This window comes from Embiotoca jacksoni, unplaced genomic scaffold (genome assembly GCF_022577435.1).
Source record: "Embiotoca jacksoni isolate LCO1_2020_lvr unplaced genomic scaffold, fEmbJac1.0.p SCAF_10, whole genome shotgun sequence".
Lineage (NCBI taxonomy): Eukaryota > Metazoa > Chordata > Actinopteri > Embiotocidae > Embiotoca > Embiotoca jacksoni.
Genome location: NW_027185230.1, coordinates 10871376 through 10897671, shown reverse-complemented (window position 1 = coordinate 10897671; position 26296 = coordinate 10871376). Strand labels below are relative to the sequence as shown.

Below are 26296 nucleotides of genomic sequence, written 5' to 3'. Positions count from 1 at the left end.
GACTTCAAACTGTAAACTTTAAAATGTTTTTTTAACACAAGTAGTTCTATAATAAGTCCGTATTATCACCATCTACATTCTGTTTTTGTTTGGTTTAGGATTGGTAACGTTGACGCCGCTACCATTTGGAGGCAGTTACTGGATGTTTCAGCTTCCTATCCATTACATTTATTTGATTTTTTTTTTTTTTTTTCCAATATTTGTGTTGATATTTTCCTTTCCAGTTTATTCATCATTAGCTGACTATTTCAACTTTTCTTGATCCAATAATTGCAATTTGTCAAATATATGAATAATGACTTCAACCATTTATCCAGTGGGCGACTTTTAGCTCACTAGTTTAGCTGTTTACCCATTAGTATTAGCTAACTCTTACTTTTAGTTAACTATTTGATCCATTTTAGTTAGCTGTTTATGGCTTGTAGCTAACCTTTCAATCAGTTTATTAGCAAACTATTACTATTAGCTTTCTGATATTTTAGCTATCTGCAGATTACTTGTAGCTAATCATTTAGTCCTTTACTTCAGCGGTTTTTTTACTTGTAGTTAAATGTTCAATCCTTTATTTCAACCGTTTACTTTTAGCTAACTTTTTTTTTTTTATCAATTTATTTGCTTATTACTTGCAGCTCAAATTTAATCTAATATTTGATCAAACTTTAACTGTTTATTACCAAAGCTAACTATTTTGATGTATTTTTGCTTCACTCTGTTCACGCGCTCTCAAACCTTTCCGGTACAGTTGACTTTATACTGACTTTTTTCTTGTTTAATCCATAATGTATTCTTTTTTTTTTTTTTTTTGCTTTTTGCTTTTGTTGTTTTGTTTTCAGTGAGCTGATCTAAACCCACGTACCCCTTGAAAACTGCAGAAGTATCTGCTGGGCTTGAATCGCTGCAGCAGAGGTTTTTTTTTTTTTTTTTTGTGTTTTTTTTTTTTTTAAATATATAATTTATGGAGCATGTTCTGCATGTGTTCGGTTAATATTTCCACCCCTCGTCGTCCTCTCTCCGTTCGCCTCCTCCTGATGCAGAGGAGGGATTTAGTGGCAGACGGTGCACCTCTTCCCCTCCTTCCCTCCACGTCCTCCGGACTCCTCTCTGCGGTTTATTTCAAACTCCATATGCTCTGCTGATTCTCCGCTCGCTGTCTGTTCTCATCTGCTTTTCTTCCTTCCCATCCTCCTTAACCCTTCAATCCCCCCCCCCCCCATCCCTCCTCTCCCCTCCGCTTGTCTTGCGTAAGAGGATCTATTAGTGAAGGTCGTGCAGTGCAGCGAGGAGCCCCTCCGAAACACTTCACAGGGTCTATTTATATGCCTGGATGAGTACTGGTTTATTATGATGGGTATTTATTACCATACTGAGATACGTCTTTGATTAGAATCATGAATCACTTCTTAAGACCCATTTATATAGAATTGCTTTTAAGTGATGTCGTCCTTTTATGCAGTTCTTTTGTTCCCCTGTTTTTGTTTTGTTTATTTTATTCATTTATTGATTTGTTTGTTTTCTATTCCATTTGCTCGTTTGGTTTTGTTGTATTCATTACCTTTATGGTATGGTCTTTTTTGCCTCCTGTTTTCTTAAATGTTTACCGGTATTGACGTTACGTGTGACTATGCTTTGCTTCTCTGTAGAGCACCTTGTAAACCTTTGTTTTTAAAAGGTGCTATATAAATAAAGTTATTATTATTAATCTTTTATTTTGCTGCTAGCATTCTGCATAATGTGCTGACTACTGGAAAGACATCCAGAACAATAATACTGCCTCAAAAATACCATTAATAGACAAATTATAGATTAAACAATTTTTTTTAATTTTTTTTTTTTTTTGATTAATCACTGAACTAGTTGGTCGATTGACAAGAAAGTAATCATCAATTTTAATAAGCAGTGAATAAACCAAAAAAAGAAGCAAAACATAAATCAAAATATTTGCTGATTACAGGTTCTTTAAATGTGAAGATTCGCTGCTCTTCTTTGTTTTAAAGACTGAAATTTTCACAGGCTTTTCTACCAATAATGGACTACAAAGAAGCCCTATTTGTTCCAGTTAAACAAAAAGCTGTAAAAAGCATTAGTGTTTCTGAACTGCTTCACTGTAAAAGTACAAAACAAGTATAAACTACCAGTACTGGTAAAATTAAACTGCAATATTTGGTTGATAATTCAAGCCATTTTATTCTTTCTCCAACTACAACTTCCTGCTTGGAAAAACAATAAACTGCTTAGTTTTCTTGAAAGCATATGATGCCATACCATGTTAGCGTTGGAAGGGAGTGACTTCCTTCATGGGAAACGCGAGCATAAGCTTAAGTCAGGCGTGTCTTAAAAGTTCAATGTGTTTAGTGCCTACATGTGTGCTAATACCCCCTGCAGACTGACGCAGGGACCAGAGATAAACCTGTTGGTTGCCGGTTGAAACAGGTCAACCCAAGTTATTAACTCTGACCTTATGATGACATCATAACCAGCACTTTACAAAAAATACCACAGGGAAATTCTATTTCTAATTTCTCCTAAAACCCATATTTCACTTAAAAATCTTGTCCCTTTATTGCATTTTTATTTTTTTTAGCCAGAAGAAGAAGAAGAAGAAGAAGAAGAAGAAGAAGAAGAAAAAAAAAAAAGGTTCGGATATGAAAGGTCGATATTTAAGAACCAGCTGCCACAAAGTGAGTCCATCTTTCAATACTGAGATTGCACTCTTTTATTTTATTTTTGACATTTATTTTTAATGATGGACTGGATCTTCCTGGATATGGATGACACCAGTCTTGTCACAAATCTGTGGTTAGATGCTGTCCACAGACTATTTGGTCCATTATTTTAGCTAACTATTTATTGCTCGTCGCTAACTTATTTAACCCATTAATTTTGGTAACTAAATATACCATGTAGCTAACCATTTAATCCATTATTTTAGCGAACAATTTATCGGTTGTAGCTACCTAATTAATCCAATGTTTTGGCTCACAATTTATCGCTTGTAGCTAAATATTTAACCAATTATTTTTGGTTAATTGTAGCTACCCATTTAATCCTTTATTTTAGCTAACTATTTATTGATGGTTTCAGCTCACCATTTAATCCATTATTTTTGAGCTAACTGTTTGTTACACGTAGCAAACCATTCAATCCGTTATTTTAGCTGACTAGGCATTCATAGTTTGTTCGGACCCTATTCAAACGAGCTTGTGGCAAACCACTTCATTTTTGCCTCGCGTATAACGTTTGAATAGTTCGTTGTATTGTTTGCGAAACCTTGAATCGTGGGACGTTTAAAACCGTACATGGACGTGACCAGCAGATTAAATCAGGAGAGTTAGAATTTCTACAGAGTGTGTGAAGGGTGTGTTTTACCTGCAGGATGAGTACGAAGTAGTCGACAGGTTTCCCTCGCTGGTAGAGGAAGTGTTGCGGCGATCGCTTGTCGTTTTCGTTGAACTTGAGCTCCTCGATGACGTCCGGGTGCCGGAGGATCCTCAGCAGGACTTTCTCTGTGATCTGGAACGGGCTGAAGAGGCTCACCTCTGCAGGGAAGATGGATGGGAAACGTCAGTGTACGATCGAATTGAGACACCGACGGAGGGGCCCGGTTTTAGTGTTTGAATGATTGGTGAACTTTTAAATGTTAAATGATACAAACGAGTATGAAAAGGGGCCGTTTAGTTGGAAAATTAGGCTCCAATGAAGTTCATTTATTAACGTTGAGTGTGGAAAATGGAGGCATTTTCTATCAGATTTGGAAGCTTATAATAAGACCGAGTGTTGTACTTTTGTAATAAAAACTGCTTTGCATTCTATTGAATTTATGACTGTGGTTGTTGTGGTTAAGTTTAATATCCTGTGTTTGTTTATGGTTCTAATAATCTCAAAAAGAAATAAATATCTAAAACAAAATGGACCAAGAAGTCTAATATTCATTGACTTCTTTCGGGATGTACAACTTTCTTTTCTTTTTTTTTTTTTGAATCTGATGATTTTAGACTTAATTTAACAAAGTTTACGACCTTTGACTCCACATTGACTTTAAGATCTAAAGCTTCAAACAAACTTAATAAACTGTTCCAATGTTTATATGTTTATATATGCCCTAGTTTAAAAAATTAACTGACAAGGTAATTCATGACAAAACTGCTAACTGGATTATTAGTAATTAGTAGTTATTATTTTCAAATAAAAACATGATTTCTTGTCATTAGACCTAAAATAATTCCATGAAAAACTTTTGTGTTTTAGTCTTGATTTGATATCAATTATAATTTTGTTGATTATTCACCCTATTTTTTGTTATTATTATTCTTTGAAATGTATTTTCTTTATTAATTTAAATATATTTTGTATTTTTATGGTGCCATGTATTGGCACTGGTTTGCCCTTTTGCTGGTGTTTTGTTTCCGCTGGTCTTATTTTGCCAAGATTTATTATTAAATAAGCAATTAATTCATTGACTGAACATTTTTATTCCTGAGTTTGTATAATTTTGCTGCTTTTCTCCGTCTCATGTGATAAGAAAGTGAATAACTTTTGGTTTTTGACTGATGCTCTTCAGGAAAAATGAACTGGCTCGTTTCCATTATATTTTCAGCAGATTAATCATGAAATGAAAAATAATTGTCAGCTGCAGCTCTGTTAATTTGCACACTAAAAGTTCATACATGTTCTAAAACACAGACACCGGCAGACTGCGTGTTCATCCAACAGAGGCTCGGGCTGCAGAGAAACCGTCTTCTGAATGACACAGAAAACAAATCCGTGTTGGCTGGCGGTGAGATAAGCCGCCTCCTCCTCCTCAGAGCTCACCTGTGGCCAGGAAGCGATGAGCTGCCAGCATGAGCTGAGGAGAGATCTTCACTTTACTGTCGGCTTCGTGCTTGAAGGCCGAGAAGTCCCGCTTGCTTTTGTTGGGGTCCACCTTCTTCCTGTTCCTGTTGTCGGCTGCGGGAGAAACGAGGAGGAAAGAAGAGTTTGTTTTCACTCATTCATTTAATTCCTCTGTCGTTGTGAAACACGATACAAAAGGACGACGAAGTATTAGGACCGCATTAATAAAAAATAAAAAAAAATAAGAGGATGTTGTTTTTTTATATTTTATCTTGTGAAAAAAGTTGAAGTGTTTTGCTTGGTAATAACACAACAGGACAGTTCGACTTAATTATTTTGCTGCAAAATACGTTTATAATATTATTTACAACACGTTTTTTCCTTGATGGGCCTAAAACTCCGTCCGACAGGAGCCTTCGGAAACTCCTGTGAAATAAACTCGGCTACACAAAAACTTTCATTGCTGACTGACTCTGAAAGTCTCATTACAATCGCGCAATAATCAACGTTCATAGCTACGGTCATTTGTATTCAATCTGCCAAAATTTAAAGGAAATTAATTCATTTTGTTTTGATCCATTTTTTTGGGATCGAGAATCGCGCTATTTCCTTTATTGTAACGTCCCTACTTAAACAAGTATCCAGGAAATAACTGCACCCGACCAAGAAATGGTCCGACACAAACACACAAGTTTTAGTTTTTACTCTTCAGATTTTGTACGACTGCGGCAGGCTAACGTTATCTACCGGTTTCCAGTCTTTATGCTAAGCTAAGCTAAGCAGAAAGCTAATAATTTTATAGATTTCCGTGGAATCAAACCGTGTTTTTGATTTAAATTTTTACACATAAATCATCATTACATTGTGTAACTAGTTTATACTGTTTGTGGCAATTCCTGCACAGGATTTGAATTGTCTGCAACACACACACGCAACGAATGCATGTAACCCGCTCTGTAATTTTATCTAACTGACATCAGCGTCCACGTTTACTGCTCACTGTGATCCAGCTGGATTAAGTTACTGCTGATGGGGACACAACTAACTTTAGGTTATTTTCAAATTTTTTACAGCAGAAAAGGGAGACAACATGGATGAATTAGGGTGGTTATAGAAATATTGTTACTGTATTTTGGCTGGTTGATTTAATGTGCGAAGCTCAAGGTCACTTCAAACCTTCAGCACTTAAATCTGAACACACAGACATGACGCACACATTTAGAGATTCAGTGTGACTTAAACCTCCGAAGGATATAATTATCTCTTATGTTCCTCCTAAAAACCCTTCATAAATCTACATCTTTTTAGAATAAGTGTTCCGAGCGTCGTCTCTCGATCAACATCAGCACCTGAGTTCCACACGTTAACGTGACCGCTGGTACGTGAACGTTTGTGATTTCACCGTGGACCTGAAAACTGGAGCAGAGAAACATCAGATTTTGGGGTCAAACCGGAAATGGTCAACAGAGACCCTTGAAACGCTTCAGAAAGTCTACAGCGATGAAGCGACGAGCCGGGCGAGGTGTTCTGAGTGACGTTCAACGTTTCAAGAGGAGGCGGAGCTTCACCGTCCACGACTGAAGAAGGCATGTGGTGGGTTTTCTTTGACGTTGGTGGTGGTTGTGTCACCGTGAATTTGTCCCCCAGGGTCAGACTGTCAACACCGAGTTCCACTGAGACCTTCTGAGGTTCTGTTCTGGTTTGGACTTCTTTATCTGCTTTGTAGTCTTCAGGTCAGTCTGGGTTTTGTGTGTCTTGTTTCACTTCCTGTCCTTTGTATGTTTGTTGGCCCCGCCCCCTGATTAGTTTCAGCTGTCCCTCGTTGTCCTTCCCTCCCAGCTGTATTTAGTCTGTGTGCTCTTCTTCTTCCCTCTTTGTCAGTTTGTTTCAGTTACCTGTCCGTTACTGCGTCTTTTGAAACCCAGAGAACACAAAACCACCTGAACTGTGGCGCCATGGCAACAGTGGTTCTCCAACATGACGACACGCCTGCTCACAGTCGAGAAGAGGAATCAGTGGAAATCACTGCATGGGCTCAGGAACAGAAGATTTTTTTGTTTCCCAAAATATGTTACCCAAAATCTGATGTTTCTCTGCTCTAATTTCAGGTCCGTCACTGTCAGTCGACGGCGGGTGCAGATGTCTCAGTTTTGATTGACAGGAGGGAGAGATGAGGATATCAGTGCGTTTAACCGTGAGCGTGCGTTTATGTGTCACGATGGCATTTGTATCTGTGCCACAGGCGGAAACCAGCTGACTCACTGTAGAGGTCAGACTCGTCCAAGATCTCCGACTTGATGATCTCCTCGATGACGTCCTCCAAGGTGACCAGTCCCAGCACCTCGTAGAAGGGATCGCCCTCCCCCTCGTTGTTCACCTTCTGGACGATGGCCAGGTGGGATTTGCCTGGTGAGGACAAGAAATGACCTGAAGGTTAAAATCAAAGCAACGAGAGCGCCGCTGCACATCAACATATTTATGATTTTAAACTCCCTGCGTTCTCCCTGCAATCAGCTGCCGGGAAAAAGTAGGGCATCATCAAACGAGAAGTTTGAGAGCTTCGCTGCAGCTGCCGCCTCCCTAAACTTCAGCAGCTGGCCTTCAAACAGATTCAGTCGCCGCTAGATGAAAACATCCCCTTCCTGTTTTTGTTTACCATTTTCGAACAGTCACGCCGCCGTTTCGATCAGTCAGTGGATTTATCACGGGCGCTGCGAGGGCAGGACGCCGCCTTAATATAGCCCAGACTGGACTAAGAGCTTTGGAGAGAGAGAGAGGAGCTGGAGGAGCTGCCATAACGAGATATAGCGGAGAGAGACGGAGATTGACAGAGAAGAAAGGAGTTATGACGTAGAAAAAAAAAAAGAAAAAAAAATACCATTAATCCACTCCTGGCTCCGTGTGCTGGCTGCATGCAGGTCTGCGCGCTTACGAATACACCGGCTCATGAGCGGCGGCGGCTGCCAGCGGGAGGCGACTACACTGACATGATCAGGTCACCCAGGAGCGAGGCTGCCAGAACGGAAACCTGTCACAGGTCGTGGACATCAAACAGCGGCAGCTCCGACTATTTCTGGCGTCTGCGGTGACGCCGCTCCGTTTGCTCAAAAGTGACGACAGAGGCCCGTTTTCAGGCTGAAGGAACGAAAAGACAGGCTGGAACATGATTAATTCATGCGTAAATGAATCCTCTCCGCTGCTGACTGCTTAGAGCACAGCAACACAATCTGGGGCTTTCGAACTTCTTTGTTTTGGCCCGACGTTCTCCTTCTTCAAAAACTGTTCGTTTTACATCGCCGTTGTGCGATTCTGTGCTAGGTTATGTTTACAATAATACAACATATATGTATGCCATATCATATTAATTGTATATAGGTCGCATTATCAACTATTAATCCTAAGGGGTAGACGAAAGGCTGTGGTTGTGAATGAAGGTGTAGACAAAAGGGTGTGGTTGTGAATGAAGGTGTAGACAAAAGGGTGTGGTTGTGAATGAAGGTGTAGACAAAAGGGTGTGTTTGTGAATGAAGGTGTAGAAGAAAGGCTGTGAATGAAGGTGTAGACAAAAGGCTGTTTGTGAATGAGAGTGAAAGTACTTGGCCAAACCAAAAGGTCACAGGAGGGGGTCGGCAACCTGTGGGGTCACATACTGTTGTTCTTTGAGGCACAAACAGGAACAGACGGCTGTCTGGAGGACTCCAGGGTGTGAAGGAAGACAACCACCACCTCGACCAACCAACAAAGGATACATCAATACACATGACTTTTTGGTGTCTGGACTATAAGAAGACTGGGTGAGGGAAAGTCAGGAGGTCAGACTTCGTGAACTGACACATACTCTGTTGCTGTCAGGGAAACATAGTCTGGACCCAGAGCTCTGTAAACTGATTATTCTGTTGCTGTTAAATAAATATCATAAAGCCTGACATATTCTCCTCTTGCCTCATTAAAGAACACGCAGGACTGGGGGCTGACACATATTGGCTTTGTACTAGCAGGAGCCCAAGTCCAACACCGTGCTGTTCAGAATCGGTAGACAATCTCTGTACGCAAGGGACAAGGCCAAAAATCGAGGATGACAAGGATCTGTGCAGCACTGCATTAAAAAAACGGACACAATTCTGTCGTGGAAATCACGGCATGGGCTCAGGAACACATCTGAAAATCATTGTCTGTGAACAGTTCATCGCTGCATCTACAAATGCAGGTTAAAACTCAAGCACGCAAAGAAGAAACCAGATAGAAACACGATCCAGAAATGCCGCCGCCGCTTCCTCTGGAGCCCGAGCTCATTTAAGATGGACTGATGAAGTGGATAACTGTCCCTGTGGTCTGGCGAATCAAAAATCGGAGATTCTTTTAGGAAATCATGGACGCTGCGTCCTCCAAGCTAAAGAGGAGAGGGACCACCCAGCTGCTTATCAGCGCACAGTCGAAAAGCCAGCATCCGTGATGATACAGGGATGCATTTATTTACACATGGCTTGCACACCATGAATGCTGATGATATATTGAGGTTTTGGGGCAACGTATGCCGTCACCCAGACGACATCTCTCTCGGGGAAGGCCTTGTTTATTTCAGAAAAACAATGTCAAACCACGTTCTGCGCGTATTACAAGAGCAATACGACAAAGGAGATCCTGAACTGTTGAGGAGCTGAAATCCTATGTCAGGCAAGAATGGGACCACATTTCACTTTAAAAACTCCAGCAACTGGTCTCCTCAGTTCATAAGCATTTACAGAGTGTTGTTAAAAGAAGAGGCGATGCAACACGGCGGTAAACACGACCCTGTCCCAACTTTTTTGAGACGTGTTGCTGGCATCACATTCAAATCGAGCACATATTTTTTTCATAAAACAATTTTTTAAAAAAAGGCTATTTCAAAAATTTGATATGTTGTGTTTGTTCTGTGTTCAATTAAATAAGTGCAAGTCATCCCATGACGGTATCCTCTCTGCTGCAGTTCGTGTGTCCTACATCACTGACTTTGAGCTGCCAGTCGAGATGAGAGATCGAGACACTGACAAGAAAAAAAACTGCAAACACAACTGTTTTTGACATTAGTTTTTGCTAAATAATGAAATTATGCAGATTAAAAACTAGTGTTTTAATTATTCCGTCATTTTATTTCAGATTTTGAAGGTTAATTTTCTGTAATAGAAATACATTTAATTTATATAACTTAAACATTTATTTTTGGGCCTTTTGTAGGAAAGAATTTGGGCGCCTCTGACTTGAAGGATAATTTCATCCCGGCGTCTGAATAAAAGAACGGCAGAGAAGAAGCAGCTGCTGCGGCCTGAGAGCCAAAACTCGGGGCGTAACAAATGATGAATCTTTATGAACTCGTCTCTTCTCCTAATCTGGTTTGTAGAAGTCACGATAAACTGTTCTGCGGGGACATTTTAGTCACATAATCAACCTGAAAGTTTTAGAAATGGAATTTGTGGCGCCGTGTGAGTCACTGCCTGCGCCTCCGTCGGCCTCCGTCACCACCAACAGAGCCGGGCCTGTCGGCGCTCTGCTGCACAGTCCCACCAGTGTTGTAGCCGACGGCCGCTGACGTGATGCCTCATGACTGGGACGTTGTCACCTTCATCAGCGGCGGTACCTCGGTCGTGCCCTCCCTCCCTCCCTCCCAGCCTGCAGGAAGGTCAGAGGTCACCGACCCTGCAGCACGAATAAAGGTGACCCTCGTCTTTTATTTTAATGGGCCGAGCGATTAAAAAAATAAAAAATAAATTTAAAAAAAAAAAAGCGGATTTAATATACTAATATAAACATTTGAAATAATATCTCTTGGCGGCGAAGGTTTCCTGGTTCATTTTAACTGCAATAACATTATATTTTATTTAGGATGGTGCGAGCATGTGTGCATGACTCTGCTGCTATAAATAACCACAGCTGCAGGTGATGCCTTCCTCACACCGACGGGTGAAGTTTTAAATCTTGATGGGAGGACCTGAGCAGCGTGCAGCCGCCTCCTCTTCGCTTATGAGCCCCCGACGGTAAAGAAGCAGCGTGCACGTTTGCGGCCGCTGGAAAACGAACGCTTCACGTCCTTTAAATGGCCTCGTTAAGATCACAATAAGCCGCAAGCTGCCGTTCTGAATATTAGCGAGGATTTTCATCAGCGCTGAGATTTCCTGCACTAATCCGGCACGCCTGAATGTGCCGATTTTCATCCCATCAAACGTTAGGCAGCGGCTGATTGCAGTGATTAGTCACTGCCCTCCGAGTGAAGATGATGAGCAGCGAAATCCGCCACCGAGCGTCGACGGGAACAAAAACCTGCGGCCGGATTAAACTGACGTGGCCAATGAATAAAATACTGCACGATGTAGTGCAGTGGGTCGAATGTTTGAGGGCCTCCTTGTCATGTTTTGTCAGTTTAATGCTCATTTGTTTTTTTTTCTCTCTTTTTATGTTTTCTGTGCATCGGCTAATCAGGAGCAGAAATCTGCTGCTTTCAGCTTCTTAATATTTCCAGTTTTTCTCATTATAAACGGAATATTTTGGACATTTAAAGACTTCACTTGGGAGCTCTGGGAACTTGTGACCAACATCACTATCAACTGATATCTGATTATTAGATCAAACGATTAATCGGCAGACGTCAGAAAAATGACGATTCATCGTTTTTACACTTCTGATTTTACATAAATGGAATAAAAAAAAGGTTATGACATGTTAATTATTGATCTTTTGCGGGTAAATGTGGTTGCACTTAGACAGAAATGGTGAAAATATTCACTTTTCTTTGTCATATCTCAGCAAATTTGATATTTGGGGGTTTTAGACAAAGATTTTTGAGGATGTCACAGATAATGAAAATATCAGTTCGCTGCAGCTCAAATTTTGATCTGAAAAACGTGGATACAGATCTGAAATCATAAGTCAGTCAACCGATGTTGGCAACTAATCAGAAGCTATTTTTGGTATTTTTAAAATGGAAATAGTGAAAGAAATGTTGAATATTTGCTGCTTTTCTTTGTCATATATCACCGTAAACTGAAATATTTGAGGGGTTTTGGACTTTTGGCAAAACAAATCAAGATATTTGAAGCCGTCACCTTCATATTTGTGCAAAACCGAAACATTGATTAATCAGAATTTGAACCGTCTGATTAATTAACAATGAAAATAATAGTGTGTTTCAGCTTCGATCTGACAGAGTGGAAAACGTCAATGTAGAGCTGAAATGACAAGTCGATCGACAAATGCATTGATTTATCAAATCAATGACTATTTTAGTAAATGTTTGAGCAGAAATAGTACAAAAAGTCAAATATTGAACTTTTTTTTGCCATGTCTCACTGCCAACTGAATATTTGCGGGTTTTGGATGCAGACGTTTGAGGATGTCACCTTCAGGTCAGCAATTTTTGACATCAATCAAACAACTAACAACAGAATGAAAATAAAAGTGCGTTTCAGCTCTAATTTTGACCTTAGATTGAGAAAAGTGGGCGCAAATCTGAAATTATTACTCAATCGACAGAAACTGGCAACTAATCAGCAGCTATTTTGCTAATGAATGATTGTTTTAGTCATTTTTTATGAACCCAAATAGTGAAAACAATCTTTTTTTTTTTGCAGATTTCAGCATCTCAAACAAGAACATTTGCTGCTTTTCTTTCTCATAAATCACCGTAAACTGATTTTTGTTGTTGTTTTTTGGAGACATACATTCAAAGACTTTGCATTCATCTCATTTTATGACGAAACAATTAATCGACTAATTGAAAAAAAATACCTCAGATGAACTGATAATGATAACAATGGTTGTAACAGCAGCCCTGCGCGGATACTACTTTTGAATCTTGGACACATTTAAATTATTTATGATGCATATGGTTTTGTATTTTATCCTCTCTGATCCTTTTCTTTTGATGTTTTCCTCCCGTGAACTTTGAATAACTGCATTCACAGACATGTCGTGACCTCGTGTGACCTTCAGGGCTGTCAGGTCAGGCCCAAATAAACCAACTTACCACTGTTCTTTATCATCCTGGTAAAAATGGGCTTTTATTTTGACACTTCCTGTCATGTGTGCTCAGATGGAGGCTGAGATGTTCCACTCATCAATACAGCTGATCGACACACAGCGGAGGATGTGTTTGTGTGTGTGTGTGTGTGTGTGTGTGGTGGAGGGGGGGGGGGGGGGTACCGCAGGATGCAGTGATGTGATGGCTGCGCGCGCGCGCACACACACACACACACACACACACACACACACACACGCACACACACACACACACACAAACAGAAACAGAAACACTGACCTTTTTTGAACTCCTCCAGCATGGCGTCCAGCTTGGTGTCGTGGAACACGAAGTGGACCGGGTGGTTGTAGAACTTGGTGATGGTCTTCAGGGTGGTGCAGTCGTCCGGGTCCACGAAGGCCAGGTCCTTCACGTAGAGGATGTCCATGATGTTGGACCGCTCGTCGTCGTACACCGGGATGCGCGTGTAGCCGCTCTCCATGATCTCCGACATGGTGTTGAAGTCCAGCACCGCGTCCGCCTGGATCATGAAGCAGTTGCCCAGCGGGGTCATCACGTCCTCCACGGTCTTGGTGCGGAGCTCCAGGGCGCCCTGGATCATGTTGAGCTCCTCCTTCACCAGGTCGTTGTAGGGCTCCGTCACCTTGAGCATCCCCACCAGCTTCTCCCGGTTGTACACGGTGCCGATCTCCTGGCCCAGCAGGACGTCCAGCAGCTTGCTGACGGGGAAGGAGAGCGGGAAGGTGAGCAGCATGAAGAACTTGGTCACCACGATGGTGTTGGCTCCCACGGCCAGCCCGTGACGGGAGCACAGCGCCTGGGGGACGATCTCCCCAAATATGACGATGCCGGTGGTGGAGGCCACCACGGCGCCCAGACCGGATCCGATCAGGTCGTCCAGGAGGATGGTGAGGGTGGTGTTCACCAGCACGTTCCCCAGGAGCAGCGAGCACAGCAGGTAGTTCCCTTTGCTGCGGATGGGCTCGATCTTCCTGGCGTACTTCTTCTCCTTCTCGGTGCCGCAACTCTGGACGATGCGCAGCTCCATGGGGTCCAGCGCCATCAGCCCCAGGTTCAGCCCGCTGAACATCCCGGACAGAACCAGCAGGCAGGAGATGACGATGCCCTGCAGCCACAGGGGCAGCAGCGACTTCTTCTCCTCCACCACCAGCAACCTGCCGTCGCTGTCCCCCAGCAGCACCCACCTGCTCCCGTCTTCGCTCGGCGTGCACAGGGCATACTCCTTCTGCGGCTCGCTCTTGCGCAGCGGCTTAATGTGCACGCGGACCAGCCCCGTCGTGCCCCGGTTGCTCACGTTCATGAAGGTCCCGACGTTGAAGTCCTTCGTGAAATCGGCACAAGTCCTGTCCGGCGGCGTGCCCATCATGCCGCTGCCCCCCCTGGCCGCCGCCACCGCCTCCCCCTCCTCCTCCTCCTCGTCCCCGTCGCCACCGTCCGTGAGCTCCGTGAAGCGGATCTGCGTCCAGGAGCCCGAGTGGAGCTGCACCCCGTAAAACCGGAGCTGCACGGAGCTCTCCTCGGTCACCTGGATGACACCGTCGTCATTGGTGCTGGCCGGCTTGTCGCTCCTCTCCAGCCGCATGCCGAGCACCTGACTGCCGCCGCCGCCGCCCCTGCCGCCGCCGCCGACCCCGGACCCCGCCGCCGCCGCCGCCGCCACCGTCTCCGTGCGGCCGCCGACGGCGCTCCACAGGCAGATAATGACGGTGAGAACGTAGCCCTGCTGCCCGCTCCATTCTGTCGCCATGTTTGTTTCTGTGCTCGGCGACCTGAGAGTTGACGTCATTTACTCATGTCCGAGCGACTCCGCCCCTCCTCCCTGCCCCGCCCCTTCCATCACGTACACCCGTTAACACCGCCTACCGGACAGCGACAGGTAGGGCTGATAAACAAACACACTCCGGGTCACACACACGTTACAGTAGGCCGGTTTGATGATGCTGTGTTTCTGCAGCACTCCCAAACAACCCCCGCCCTTCCCCCCCCCCCCCCCCATCTCCCCCCCCCCCACCCCCCACCCGTCACTCTCCGCCGGGCTCGCGGCACTGCGGCACACAGGATGGACGCTGCTGCGGCCAGCGGTTTCTCATCCAATTGTATCCGGAGCCAGCTGCTGTTATGTAAAGGCACATGGCATCTGTGCCCCTCCCCCCCCTCCCCCCCCGACACACACACACACACGCGCGCGCACACACACACACACACACACCCTCCTCTTCCTCCCCCTCTCCCTCATCCCCCCCCCTCCCAGCCCCATCATCCTCATCCTGCACCAGCCCGCATCCCGCTGGCACCGAGCCCGGGCCGGGATGCTGAGGCATTTTCTCCGGAGACAGCTTCTCCGCAGCCGTAGACCATCTGTAGTAATTATAATTATTATTACTGTAATTATATAAACCGCGTGTCTGTGGCAGAGATGCATGTTAGCTTTAATTAAATACAAATGTAGGAAATTAATTTTCTCACGTGGAGTCTGAGCTTCACTTCATTAAAACCCATATTTTTTTCTGATAGTTTGTCCACTGAGGTGATTTTACTGTTTATTAACCGTCTTTGTTTATTATTGGCTCCTAATAATCGCCGATCAGCTGTTACGTAACAGCCGGCAGCGTTTCACATGCCCTTTCTTACAGCGACACCTCGCGGTCAAAAGCAGGTTCATGACTTCAGATAAACGGTGAAACATGAAAACAATCAGACACACAATCTAAATAAAGAGAGATGAAGAGTCATTGTGTCTTTTTGTCAATATTTGTGGTCATTTTGTCCAGTTCATTTAGTCAATTAATGTTCCTTTGTGGTTATTTGTGATCATTTGGTTTCTTTCTGTCTTTTTTGAGGGTCATTTTGTGTCTTTGTAAAATAAGATAAGATAAGATAAGATAAGATAAGATAAGATAAGATAAGATAAGATAAGATAAGTTAAGATAAGATAAGATAAGATAAGATAAGATAAGTTAAGTTAAGATAAGATAAGATAAGATAAGATAAGATAAGATAAGATAATCCTTTATTAGTCCTGCAGTGGGGAAATTTACAAGATTACAGCAGCATAGTGGATAGTGCAAACAAGAGACATAGTAAAAAACAATGTATCAAAAGGTATCATAAATAAGTAATACAGTAAAGGATATTGACTAAGAAAAAGTACAAATCCACAATTACTAAAATATAACTAAATAACTAAATATAACTGTCTTTTTGTCATCATTTGTGACCATTTGTGTATTTATAGTGTTATTTTGTGTCGTTTTGGTGTTTTTTTGTGTATTTTGTCAATATTTGTGATCATTTTGTGTCTTTTTCTCATTAATTAATGTCTCATCATCATTGTGATCATTGTTTATGTTTTTGTTGTTATTTTGTGTCTTTTTTTTTAATCATCCATCAGCCTGTGTAGTATTCTTAGAATAAACTAATTACAAAGTATCCTGGTTGTTTTGTCCCCGTTGTTATTTTTCTAATCACAGATGATCAATTTTAAGATTAATTTCACCTTTCCAATACTATGATATCACCGGTGTAGTTTAGTTTATCTACAGTATTTCTCAAATAGAGACTCTACCAAGAAAACACTCCTTTAAAACGATCAATGAAAAGTCTTCTGTCACATAATGATAGTTGCTAGATTTGTCTTTGTTTTTATGGAGATGCAGCAGTTCTGAGACACTTTAACGTCACTTTTTAAAACTGCTATCAGGCTCTAAAATCACAGTAATGCTGGTTTCTAGTAAAACTTTGCATTTTGCTTTTTTATGTCATTCTACGAACTAAATGAATCCTCAGTCAGTCATGAACAAGAATTCACAGATTAATCAATAAATCAAATCATGATTATTTTCAGCAATATGCTTTTAAATTAATTTGATGAGGGATCGTGCAGAAAATGTACACACACAAAAAACAACAACAAAAGTTGTACGTCTATATAAACGAATTTTTGCCTTTATTACAAAATTAATAACTAAATGTAACTGAAGAAATTCCATAAATTAAAAATAAATCATTATTTTGTTTACATCATGAATTTAAAATGGCTTTTAAGGGAGCATCCTTCATTGCAACACATTAAAGTCCAACAGGCCGGAATAATAAAGGTTGTTATTATAAAAATGTATCAGGAGAAATATTAAACAGAATTACACTTAAACGGCCTGAAAAATTAGCATTGCTGCCTCTGTGTGTGTTTTTGTGTGCGTGTTTTCTTTCTTGGTTGTTTGGCTGCTAAAAAAACACAAAACTTTCAGTCGAGCAGCTGCCCAAGAGTTTATCTAATAAAAACAAAAGATGCAAAATAATTAAAATAAGAATAAGGATCAGAATAAAGGGGCCTTTGACAGATCCGTGCCTCGGGGTCCCAGTTTACATTAAACTACTAAAAAAACACTGTTATAAAGTCGTCCTTCAACATTGAACGACGGGTTCTGGTTCGAAATGCTGGTAGTAAAAAAAAATAATGTATAATGTAAAGTTCTGCTGTAAGGACTTTAATGTGTTAACTGCCGTGAAATAACATCCTATGTTGTGATTTGGCGCTACATGAATGGAATGGAATGGAATTGGAATTGAATTGAATTGAATTGAATTGAATTGAATTGAATTGAGATGGGATGGAATGGAATGGAATGGAATGGAATTGAGATGGGATGGGATGGGATGGAATTGGAATTGAATTGAATTGAATTGAATTGAATTGAATTGAATTGGAATGGAATTGGAATTGGAATTGAATTGAATTGAATTGAATTGAATTGAATTGAATTGAGATGGGATGGGATGGGATGGAATTGGAATTGAATTGCATTGAGATGGGCTGGGATGGAATGGAATGGAATGGAATGAAATTGGAATTGAATTGAATTGGAATGGAATGAAATTGAATTTGAAATCGAATTGAATTGAATGGAATGGAATGGAATGGAATGGAATTGAATTGAATTGAATTGAATTGAATTGAATTGAATTGAAATTGAATTGAAATTGAACTTTATAAAGCGACAGCGTTGTGCTGGGGATGTGAGGTGTGTTGTCTCAGGTGTGGCCGTCGTCACTGCAGCCTCCGGTCTCCTCTGCTGAGCGCCGTCTGCGTCGGTCCGTCCGAAGGAGGGACGACCTCGACGTTGTAGCTCACCTTCTTGGACTGAAGGACGCTGTAGCTGTTGTCAAAACACAGCACGTCTGCACAGAACAGAGGACACGGTCAACACAAGCCAATAGCCGCTAGCAGCCTGCAGCGTTCGTCAGAGTTGGTTTGTTTTCTTGTTGAAACTTTCAGGGAGAGAATATTGATCGTTTCTTTGTTGCTCTTTTAAACTAATGAGAGTTTCATTACTTTATCTTTAATTATACATGATTCATCGGAGGTTTCATTACGTAAAGGCACAAGAATTTGCCATTTGCTATTCCGCTCAGCTGGGCTAGTTATTTTGTAGCATCTCTAGTGTATCTGATGTTAAATTATTTTCGCCATCATGATTTAATCGTGTGTGTGACATAGCGCACACAATTACTGACATTTTGGAGCATCAAAATTGAATTTTCAAATCAAAGAAATGGGAAAATCGGGCTCATTTGCTTCAGCTCATGCGTTCACGGCTAACTAGCTAGAGAACAGACACTGCCGTCTATTTCCTAAATGTTGTTATTTCTTTTATTGTTTGCCGTTTCGCAAATTTAAACATTTCTATCGCATTTATAGAGTTTACGTTGTAAGGTAAAGTGCGTTGTGTAGTTTTGCTTTCGTGGGACCAGCAGCTGGTTAGCTAGCTTTGCACACAGGCGGAAAACAGGGAAACAGCCAGCCACCAACAACGCAATGTTCATATGATGAGATCAAATGTCAAAAAGATCTGTCGGCATTTTGTCTTTGCAGGCCAGTACAGCTGGTTAGCTTAGCACAGACCCTGGACACAGCCAAGCAAGTCCCTGGAAAAAGTTAAAAAAAAAAAAAAAAAAAAAAAAAAAAAAAAAAAAAAGCACATGAATAAAAGCATCTCTAAAGTTCACTAATTAACATTTTATATCTTGTTTGTTTAATCTGTACAAAAACTGTATTGTAAAAATGAGAACTGGTGGTTTTTAAGAGGCGTTATCTTGATGTTTCGTGGCTAGAAGAAGTGGGCGTCGGCATGCCAAAAATAAAAATAATATAACCCTCAATTCTCTTGTTGATGTTTGCATCAATAAGAGAATTGACATTTAAAAGTAATGACAAAGGACATTTGTCCTTTTTTGCGTGCAGTAACCGGTTAGTAATTCGATAATTAGTAACTCGCGCTGTATATTCTGGGATGTACGCCGGTGTGCGGCCGCTCACAGACTCCGGGCTCGGGGCAGCTGATGCAGCTGTCTTCGGGGACCAGGTGAGCGTTGTAGCGTTCGCTGGGGAGAACCTGCAGCATCTCGGCCACCTTCTGACCACCGCCCTCTTTGGTCCGCCTGAACACGCCGAACCCGATATCTGCTCCGTCGCTGGCGAACTGCCACCTGCGGGAGGAAATGAAAGCTTCAGGTTATCGAGGCCCAACTGTCAAACTAACGCCGACGTTGGCCGGGAGAACTGTCGTCGGTGGAGCGTTTAAATGATTTAAAATCAGCCGACTAACGTCAGAATTTGAGGGGTTGGTTCACGGACGACATCCACGAGTGATTTTTATCTGACTCTTTTTTCTTTTTTTTTTCTTGCCCTGATGTGATTCACGGTGCATTCAAAAGCCACAACTTTGTTTTTTCAGCCTTGAACCTGTCACCCTGACCTTTGACCTTCACCTGCGTGCGTCCCTGAACACGGTTTCAGCAGCTGTCCAGATCTCACAGTTTGCTCTCAGATAAGGACGACAACTATTTTCCAGGACTGCTCGAGGGAGGGGGGGGGGGGGCTTTTGGGCCTCTTTACTGTTACTCTCAATTTCCCAGAGTTTTCCAAGTAAGTGTAAAATGTTTTTTTTAGTTTTCCAGGATTTTTTTTTTTTTTTACCATTTATTATTTCTCATTTGTTGCATTAGTTTCAAATTATCGTACTTTTCCTGTCACTTGTGGAGCACTAACCTGTAGAAAAGATGCTGTTTAAATAAAGAAAACAAAGAAGTTTGGGACAGCACCAATGAAAACCTGCTGGATTTAATGGATTTAATGATTGACAGCTGAGACCCTGACAGGACGCTACCTCTCTCTATCAGCGCGAGACCTCGGAGAAACAGCCTGTCGTCGTACCTCAGGAGGCTGCCGGCCGCCGTGACGTTGAACTCCAGCTGGAAGTCGGAGCCGCGGCCGACGGACACGCTGCTGTCGTACTGAATCTTCACCGAGTCCTGCACGTAGTACGACCGGGGAACCGTGCCGCCGTACTTTATCTGCAACCGCAACAAACAAAAAAAACACGCAACACGCATCATTCAGAGGGAAGCGTCCCGGCGCTCGGTCGGCCTCGTCTCCGTGTTCCCACCATGGTTCTGCAGCGAGGGTCTCCGTCGGGGTCCGTCAAGGTTCCTCCGTACACCACGGGAAGCTGGTCCGGGTCGATGTGCTTATGCAGCTCTTCTTTCCAGTTACCTGCAAACAATGTAGTTTGTAATCGAGCGGAAATTTAGTCAAGTTTGTGTGCTTTACTCGAGTACCTCGTCATAGTTTTGTTGCTTTCGTTCGACAGCTTTAGTTACTTTACAAATTAGAAGAGGCGTTATGTTTTAATTAGGTTTTAAGTGGAAGGTTTTTATTTTTGTTCCCAGAATGTTTTTCTTAAAAAGGTTGGATAACGTTCTCTAGAAACATGCCAAAATAATAACAACCGGTCTTACTTCCTACAACGATGATCTTGCGCCGCGTTTCCTCGCACAGAAAGTGTTTGATCAGGTTGTAGGCCATTGGAAAAATCTTAGGCGCTGCAGCAGAGAAAGAAAAAGAATCAACGTAAAGTTATCAGCACGACCTGTGATCTAAACAAGAGATCTGCTGAGGTACCTTTGATGAGAAGCACCCTCTTCAGCCCCTCAGGGTAGTTATCTTCAAACATGGTGAGGATCTACGGCACAGGAAGACGTCGTCAGACATACAGATGTTTCACGTGGACAGATGTGACGGACGTGTACGACAAACCTCTCCGTAGGCCTCGATGGCAGGTTTCCAGATGTGCTTCAGTCCGAGTCCTTCACAGTCGTGGATCAGAGTGACGGCTTCGATGTTCTTCCCCAACTGATGCAGAGAGAGGTGGGAACGTTAGAGAGGATGAGGAGGAAGAGGAGGAAGAAGAAGAGGACACCTCCTGGCCGACCTTCTCCGACTGCCTCTGACACTCCCGTCGCAGCATCTCCGTGTGTCGGATCTTCGTCTTCATGAAGTCCTGTTTGCTCGCCGACAGCAGCAGACCTTTGGGATCCAGAGGACCAATCACGTCGTACCAGATCGGACTCCCCTCCCGGTCGTAGCCGCACATCCCTCCGGACACGTACTTCTCAATCACCTGACGGTCGCACGGAGAAAAAGGAGAAGGAGAAGAAGAAGAGGAAGAAGAAGGAGGAGAAGAAGAAGAAGAAGAAGAAGAAGAAGAAGAAGAGGAAGAGGAAGAAGAAGAAGAAGAAGAGGAAGAAGAAGAAGAAGAAGAAGAAGAGGAAGAAGAAGAAGAAGAAGAAGAAGAACAACAACAACAACAACAACAACAACAACAACAACAACAAGAACAAGAACAAGTGGTTAAGTGTGACCATCATCAAACTCCAGAGTCTGAAACAGCTGATTTAAAACACGTTACCTCTGGAGGTTTCCAGTCCGATATGATGGAATCTACTTTCAACTGTCTCCTGAACTCCACATGCTGCAGAGAGGAAGAGGAGGAGGAGGAAGTACCACTTAGTATTTAGTAAAGTGAAAAAAAAAAAAAGTAAAAGTACTAAAAGTTGAGAAATGGTCGGTGAAACTGTGATGGTGACTGACTGAATGAAATCCCGGCAGTTGAGATCGCAGACTCTATAAAAACGTGGACTTAGCTGACTGCTGATGCAGCAGTTTTGAAATAAATGTAAAACTCAAACCGTCCATCTCCACCTGGACAACAAAGAGCTCACCTTCCTGATCATGGCTTCAGCTTTCTGAACATTAAAGCTGCGAGCTGAAAAAAAACAACAACAAAAAAAAATCTAAATTAGACCTCTTCCAAACTTTTAACATTGTTGGAAATGTTGGTAAAATGTTAATGATTTATATTTATGAGACAGAATATAAAAGCACCATTTTAGGGGTAAAAAATTAAGTCTCCTCTGAGTGTTCAGCGTTAGTTAAAACACATTTCTTCTGAGATAAATATAAGTTTAAATTAAAAGTGTATTTACTCCGTAAACACTTAAATTAAAGGCAATTTACTGTACTTTTTTTTAACTATACCTAACAACATGAATTAACCGTAAATGCCGCACCAGTTTTAATCCGATGGTCAGAAACGTCAACTTGATACTGTCCGCCTGTTGTTGTTTTTTTCATTTTTTTTAAACGAGCAAAGAAACCGGCCAAGGTTTCACAATCGATTCAAAATATTGAACGACAGTCACCGAGTCAGCCATCGACCTCTCTGAACTGTGGACCGTTAAACAGACGGGTCAACAGACGCGGCGCCCCGGCGCGACCCCGCGGCATCGATCCAGATCGGCAGCAGATTACACGAGACAGCGATTCACAGCGTGACGTGTCGTCAACGCGATCGATAAGCGGCCGTGTTTTTCGTAGAGTTTGCGGAACACGCTGCACGTTTTTTTTTCCCGCGACAAAAGCACAGAACGATCTGAAACTGTCGGAGATAAAAAAAAATCTGTTTGAGTTTGGTTCATCTTAACCTCTTTCTACACCGGTGACCGTTCACCAGAAGTCTTTATCAGACAGGTACGTATCAAAATTCGGGGCAACTAATGAAGCAATATTACACAAGAGACTTGATGCTTCGACGTCATCATCGGCACGCATCACTGACGTGCCAATAAGGACGTTAAAACACACCCTTGGGTGTAATATTACGATTATACAACAAGCCACCATCTAAATAAAGTACGTGGCCTAAATGGATTTAGGTTGTGGGGCAATTCGCTCTCCGTTTCCATGGCGACACGTGGGGTATGACCAAGAACTGGAAAACAATCAGTCGCGTCAGTAGAAGCGAGTGTAACGTATGCAATGTTTACTACTCCAGGAAGTAGTCCGACCCCTTAGCAACGACCCTAGCAACAGAGAGGATTTCTAGTCCGTTTTTATTGCTTTCTGGAGATGGTTTCTCAAACTGAATAAATACAGCACATAGAAACACTAAACTGCTCAGCTAGCTCAGTCTGATTGTAACCAAGATATCTGGTGATAAAAGATATCCATGGACTCGGGTGTTTTTAAGATTTTAGCATCGTGTCGTGTGTTAAAACCAAACCGGTCAAGCCGGCCGCCGCTAGGATTTTAAGTGCGCGACCATCCGTGGTGTTACGGTACGGGTGCTCAGAGCGACCAAAAAGGACCAAAAGAGACCCGAATTTGCCAAATGGGTCACATTCAATGGACCCATAACAATTACATTCTACATACTTATTATATGAAATTCAATTGCAATTATATATTCCCATTGAGAAGGCGGAGTGATATTTCTAGTGATGAGCAGGGTGTGATGTCATGATGATTCCAAATGTACAGCTGACCAATCGGATCGCTCGGGTCGGAACTACTTGTTGTATAATGAGCCACAAATATGTGAAATTAAAATGATTCTAGGCTCTGTTGTTTTGTAATTAATAGTTTTTTCCAAACCTCAAATTTTTTTTTATACCTTTTTTGGAACAAATCTTGAACAAGCTGCGGTCTAACTTGTCACGTTGGAAACCAAACATTTACTGTAGGATATGAGCACCGAGTCGAGGTAGTTCGAAGCGCGGTGAGTGAACACTATAGGCTAATGCACACTTTCGCTGTGAAGGACGACGGAGGTCAGACGATGAGACGTTACAGGAAATAGATCATTGATTAACCCAAGAGAGGTTGGAAGTTTATATGCGCTTTTGTTGTTAATTAATTAACCTCCGATTCACCTTTCACCTCTTTTCCATCTGATGGCATCTTGTGGACATCGAAACTGAAGTGCTGTTTTATATGGACCTTGGATTTATGGACTATAAGAGTTTTGTAATTCATATTGGAGTTAATTTATAAAAAACAAAACAATTATGTGAAATAAATTTATTTCCAACAAAATTGGTGCATTCAATTCCCTACATTTTAATGGCGTTAAATGAAATCATGAAGTTATTTATGTGTATAAATTTAATGGCAGAAGCATTTTCTTCAGTTTAAGCCGTTAACAATGGTTTTGTGAGTGCAAAAAGTGGTGAATATAAGGTTTATAACGACCTCATTAATGCACATATTAAACATTTTAATACAGATAGTTAATGACAGTGTAGTAAAACTTAATTTTAGTGGTTTATAAACTATTTATTAAACCCTTATGTGCTGCTTAATTACAGTCAAACGTCACCAAAAGAACATTATTAGGCTAAAATATCTCTTAAAATGATGTAAGTGTTTTTAAGTACCTAAAAAAAATACTTCAGGGCTGTTATATCTCGTACATATTTCATTATTCCCTCCCAGATTTTGTCTTTACTGTTTTGATTTGTCAATTTTCAGTCTCATTAGGACCTTGAACGTGTCCTTGAACGGTTTGTTTTCAGGACTCTGGAGGTGAGGAGTCCCCCCCCCCCCCAACAGTCCTCCCCCGAAACCGGATGTGTTGTCAACTCGGGAACAGGTTCATTCGTCGCCGTCGGGCCACCTCACATAGCGGACGTGGCCTCGTGCGTCAGCTCTCGAGATGTTTGAGATGCTTGGTGGAGCGCCAGGCGTCTCAAACAGCTCGAGAGCTGACGGGCTGCCAATTTCACTTCTCGCCTTTGTTTACATTCGTTTCGCGGGAAAGTGAACTGTTGTGTTCCTCCTTCATCAGTTTTCTCTCAGACAGATTTAAAGTACTTTCTAAACCTGAAATGTAACTCCAGCTGCCACACAAATAAAATTGAGAAAAACTACATTCCCCCCCTCTGAAATAAAGTGAAATAAAAAATACCTCAAACTTCTTCTGTCACTAGTCAATTTAAGATCTCCGAGTGCTGTAATCTGTTCATTTTTGGCTTCGAGCTCGCTGATTCTTTATCTTTTAAATAAAAGAAGTCACCTGCTACTTGGCTGATTGTGTGATTGTTTTGTTTTGTTTTTTGTTTTGTCAATTATCTGCAGCCTGTTTCCGTCTCACCTCGGAGCCAGCGGAGGAGGTAGTGGTCATGCTGTGCAGGCAGGTCGGGGAGGATGTCCTGGATCCTCCCCCGAAACTGGAGGCAGAAAACAGAAAGTAAATCAGTTTATTTAATATTAAAGGAAAAGTTTGACATATTAGGAACTTCTTCGCTTTGTTGCTGAGAGTTCGACGAGATGTTTGATACCTTTCTTGTGTCTGTGTAAATATGGAAGCTAGGTGGTGGTTAGCTTAGCTTAGCATAAAGACTGGAAACAGAGGGAAACTGCTAGCCTGGTTCTAGCCGTAAAGACTGAACTCCAGGATGCTAGCGATCACAAATCATAATTTTTTTACATGTAATTAAACATCTATAAAAACCAGATCAAGTTAATTAATGTGCTTCAGAATAGCCTGGCTAGCTTTAGCTTTGTGCTAAGCTAGGCTAACAGGCTATAGCTTCATGTTATTGTGTGTGGTAGTAACTTTTATATATATCCCTTTCCTTAAATTATAAAATGATGTAATAATACAAGATAAAAAAAAAACAGAAGACAAATTGTCGAATAACAAAAATTTAAATGCATAACAGGTTGTTTAAAAGCAAATTTAAAAAAGGTGTTTTTGCCGGGGTTTTTTTTTTGAAGAAAATAGGGAATAATGATTTTTCCTAAAGTTGAAAACAAGAAGAGGCAACCACAAGCTGAGAATTTGTATTTTACAACCCTGTTTTATGGGTTTTAATGTAAACTCTCAACCCGATCAGTAGCTTTTAACAATAATTGTTAAATAAATGTTTTGGAAGTGGAAGTATAAATAAAATGGAAATCCTCCAGTAAAGCAGAAATATCTGCAGGTAAACTGACACCAGAGACGTGAACTTAAAATCAGAACAATGTCAGCGGGAGAAGTTACAACAGGATCAATGAGACCACAACTAAAGCGGCTGCAGATATGAACTCACGCATGAAAACTTATACAAACATCTACTGGAATATTATTGATTATTGATTTCCAACCTCGGTTAAGGATTCAGCCTGCTTGGGGCTCAGGTCTCCGACTCGTCCGCTCATGTCTTCAGCCGAGGCGTCGCTCCGACAGCAGCAGCGTCTGTGAATGAAGAGCAGGAAAGAGGAGGTAGAAGGAAAAAAAAAAAAAAAAAAACCACCACACCCCTCCTCTTTCTCAA

The 26296-nt window shown here is 41.9% G+C and overlaps 2 protein-coding genes across 6 annotated transcripts in view; both read right to left on the bottom strand.

Annotated features, from left to right (window-relative positions):
• LOC138208302 (metal transporter CNNM4) overlaps positions 1–14681 on the bottom strand; it is a 30655-nt gene extending 15974 nt beyond the window's left edge. Inside the window, exons 1-4 of one of the 3 annotated variants that reach the window (XM_069166115.1) lie at positions 13118–14681; positions 7093–7236; positions 4810–4944; positions 3367–3536 (exon numbers count right to left, since the gene is read on the bottom strand). In XM_069166115.1, the coding sequence (XP_069022216.1) occupies positions 3367–3536; positions 4810–4944; positions 7093–7236; positions 13118–14645 (1977 nt within the window). In that variant the 5' untranslated portion in view covers positions 14646–14681. The remainder of the gene's footprint in view (positions 1–3366; positions 3537–4809; positions 4945–7092; positions 7237–13117) is intronic. The other 2 variants (XM_069166096.1, XM_069166105.1) reach the window with 2 other exon arrangements.
• Positions 14682–16788: 2107 nt separating this feature from the next.
• sec14l7 (SEC14-like lipid binding 7) lies at positions 16789–26278 on the bottom strand. Of its 3 annotated transcripts, none has more exons than XM_069166129.1 (12): positions 26127–26278; positions 25129–25204; positions 21920–21963; positions 21607–21669; positions 21130–21318; positions 20955–21050; positions 20820–20880; positions 20657–20740; positions 20305–20411; positions 20073–20212; positions 19176–19345; positions 16789–18037 (listed from the first exon to the last, which is right to left on the bottom strand). In XM_069166129.1, the coding sequence occupies exons 1-12, from the start codon at positions 26178–26180 to the stop codon at positions 17907–17909; spliced, it is 1215 nt and encodes a 404-aa protein (XP_069022230.1). In that variant the 5' UTR covers positions 26181–26278; the 3' UTR covers positions 16789–17906. The 3 variants fall into 3 exon arrangements, with proteins under 3 accessions (XP_069022230.1, XP_069022248.1, XP_069022238.1); XM_069166137.1 differs by lacking the exon at positions 16789–18037 and adding an exon at positions 18044–18784; XM_069166147.1 differs by lacking the exon at positions 21920–21963.
• Positions 26279–26296: the final 18 nt, after the last annotated feature.

Excerpts from the sequence above, each read along its gene's own strand:
- sec14l7 (XM_069166129.1), bottom strand. The coding sequence starts at position 26,180 with ATGAGCGGACGAGTCGGAGACCTGAGCCCCAAGCAGGCTGAATCCTTA. Across the intron at positions 25,205-26,126 it reads AGGCTGAATCCTTAACCGAG|TTTCGGGGGAGGATCCAGGA; the intron begins GTTGGAAATCAA and ends TTCTGCCTCCAG. Across the intron at positions 18,038-19,175 it reads CTGCCCCGAGCCCGGAGTCT|ACGTGCTGTGTTTTGACAAC; the intron begins GTGAGCGGCCGC and ends TGTTCTGTGCAG.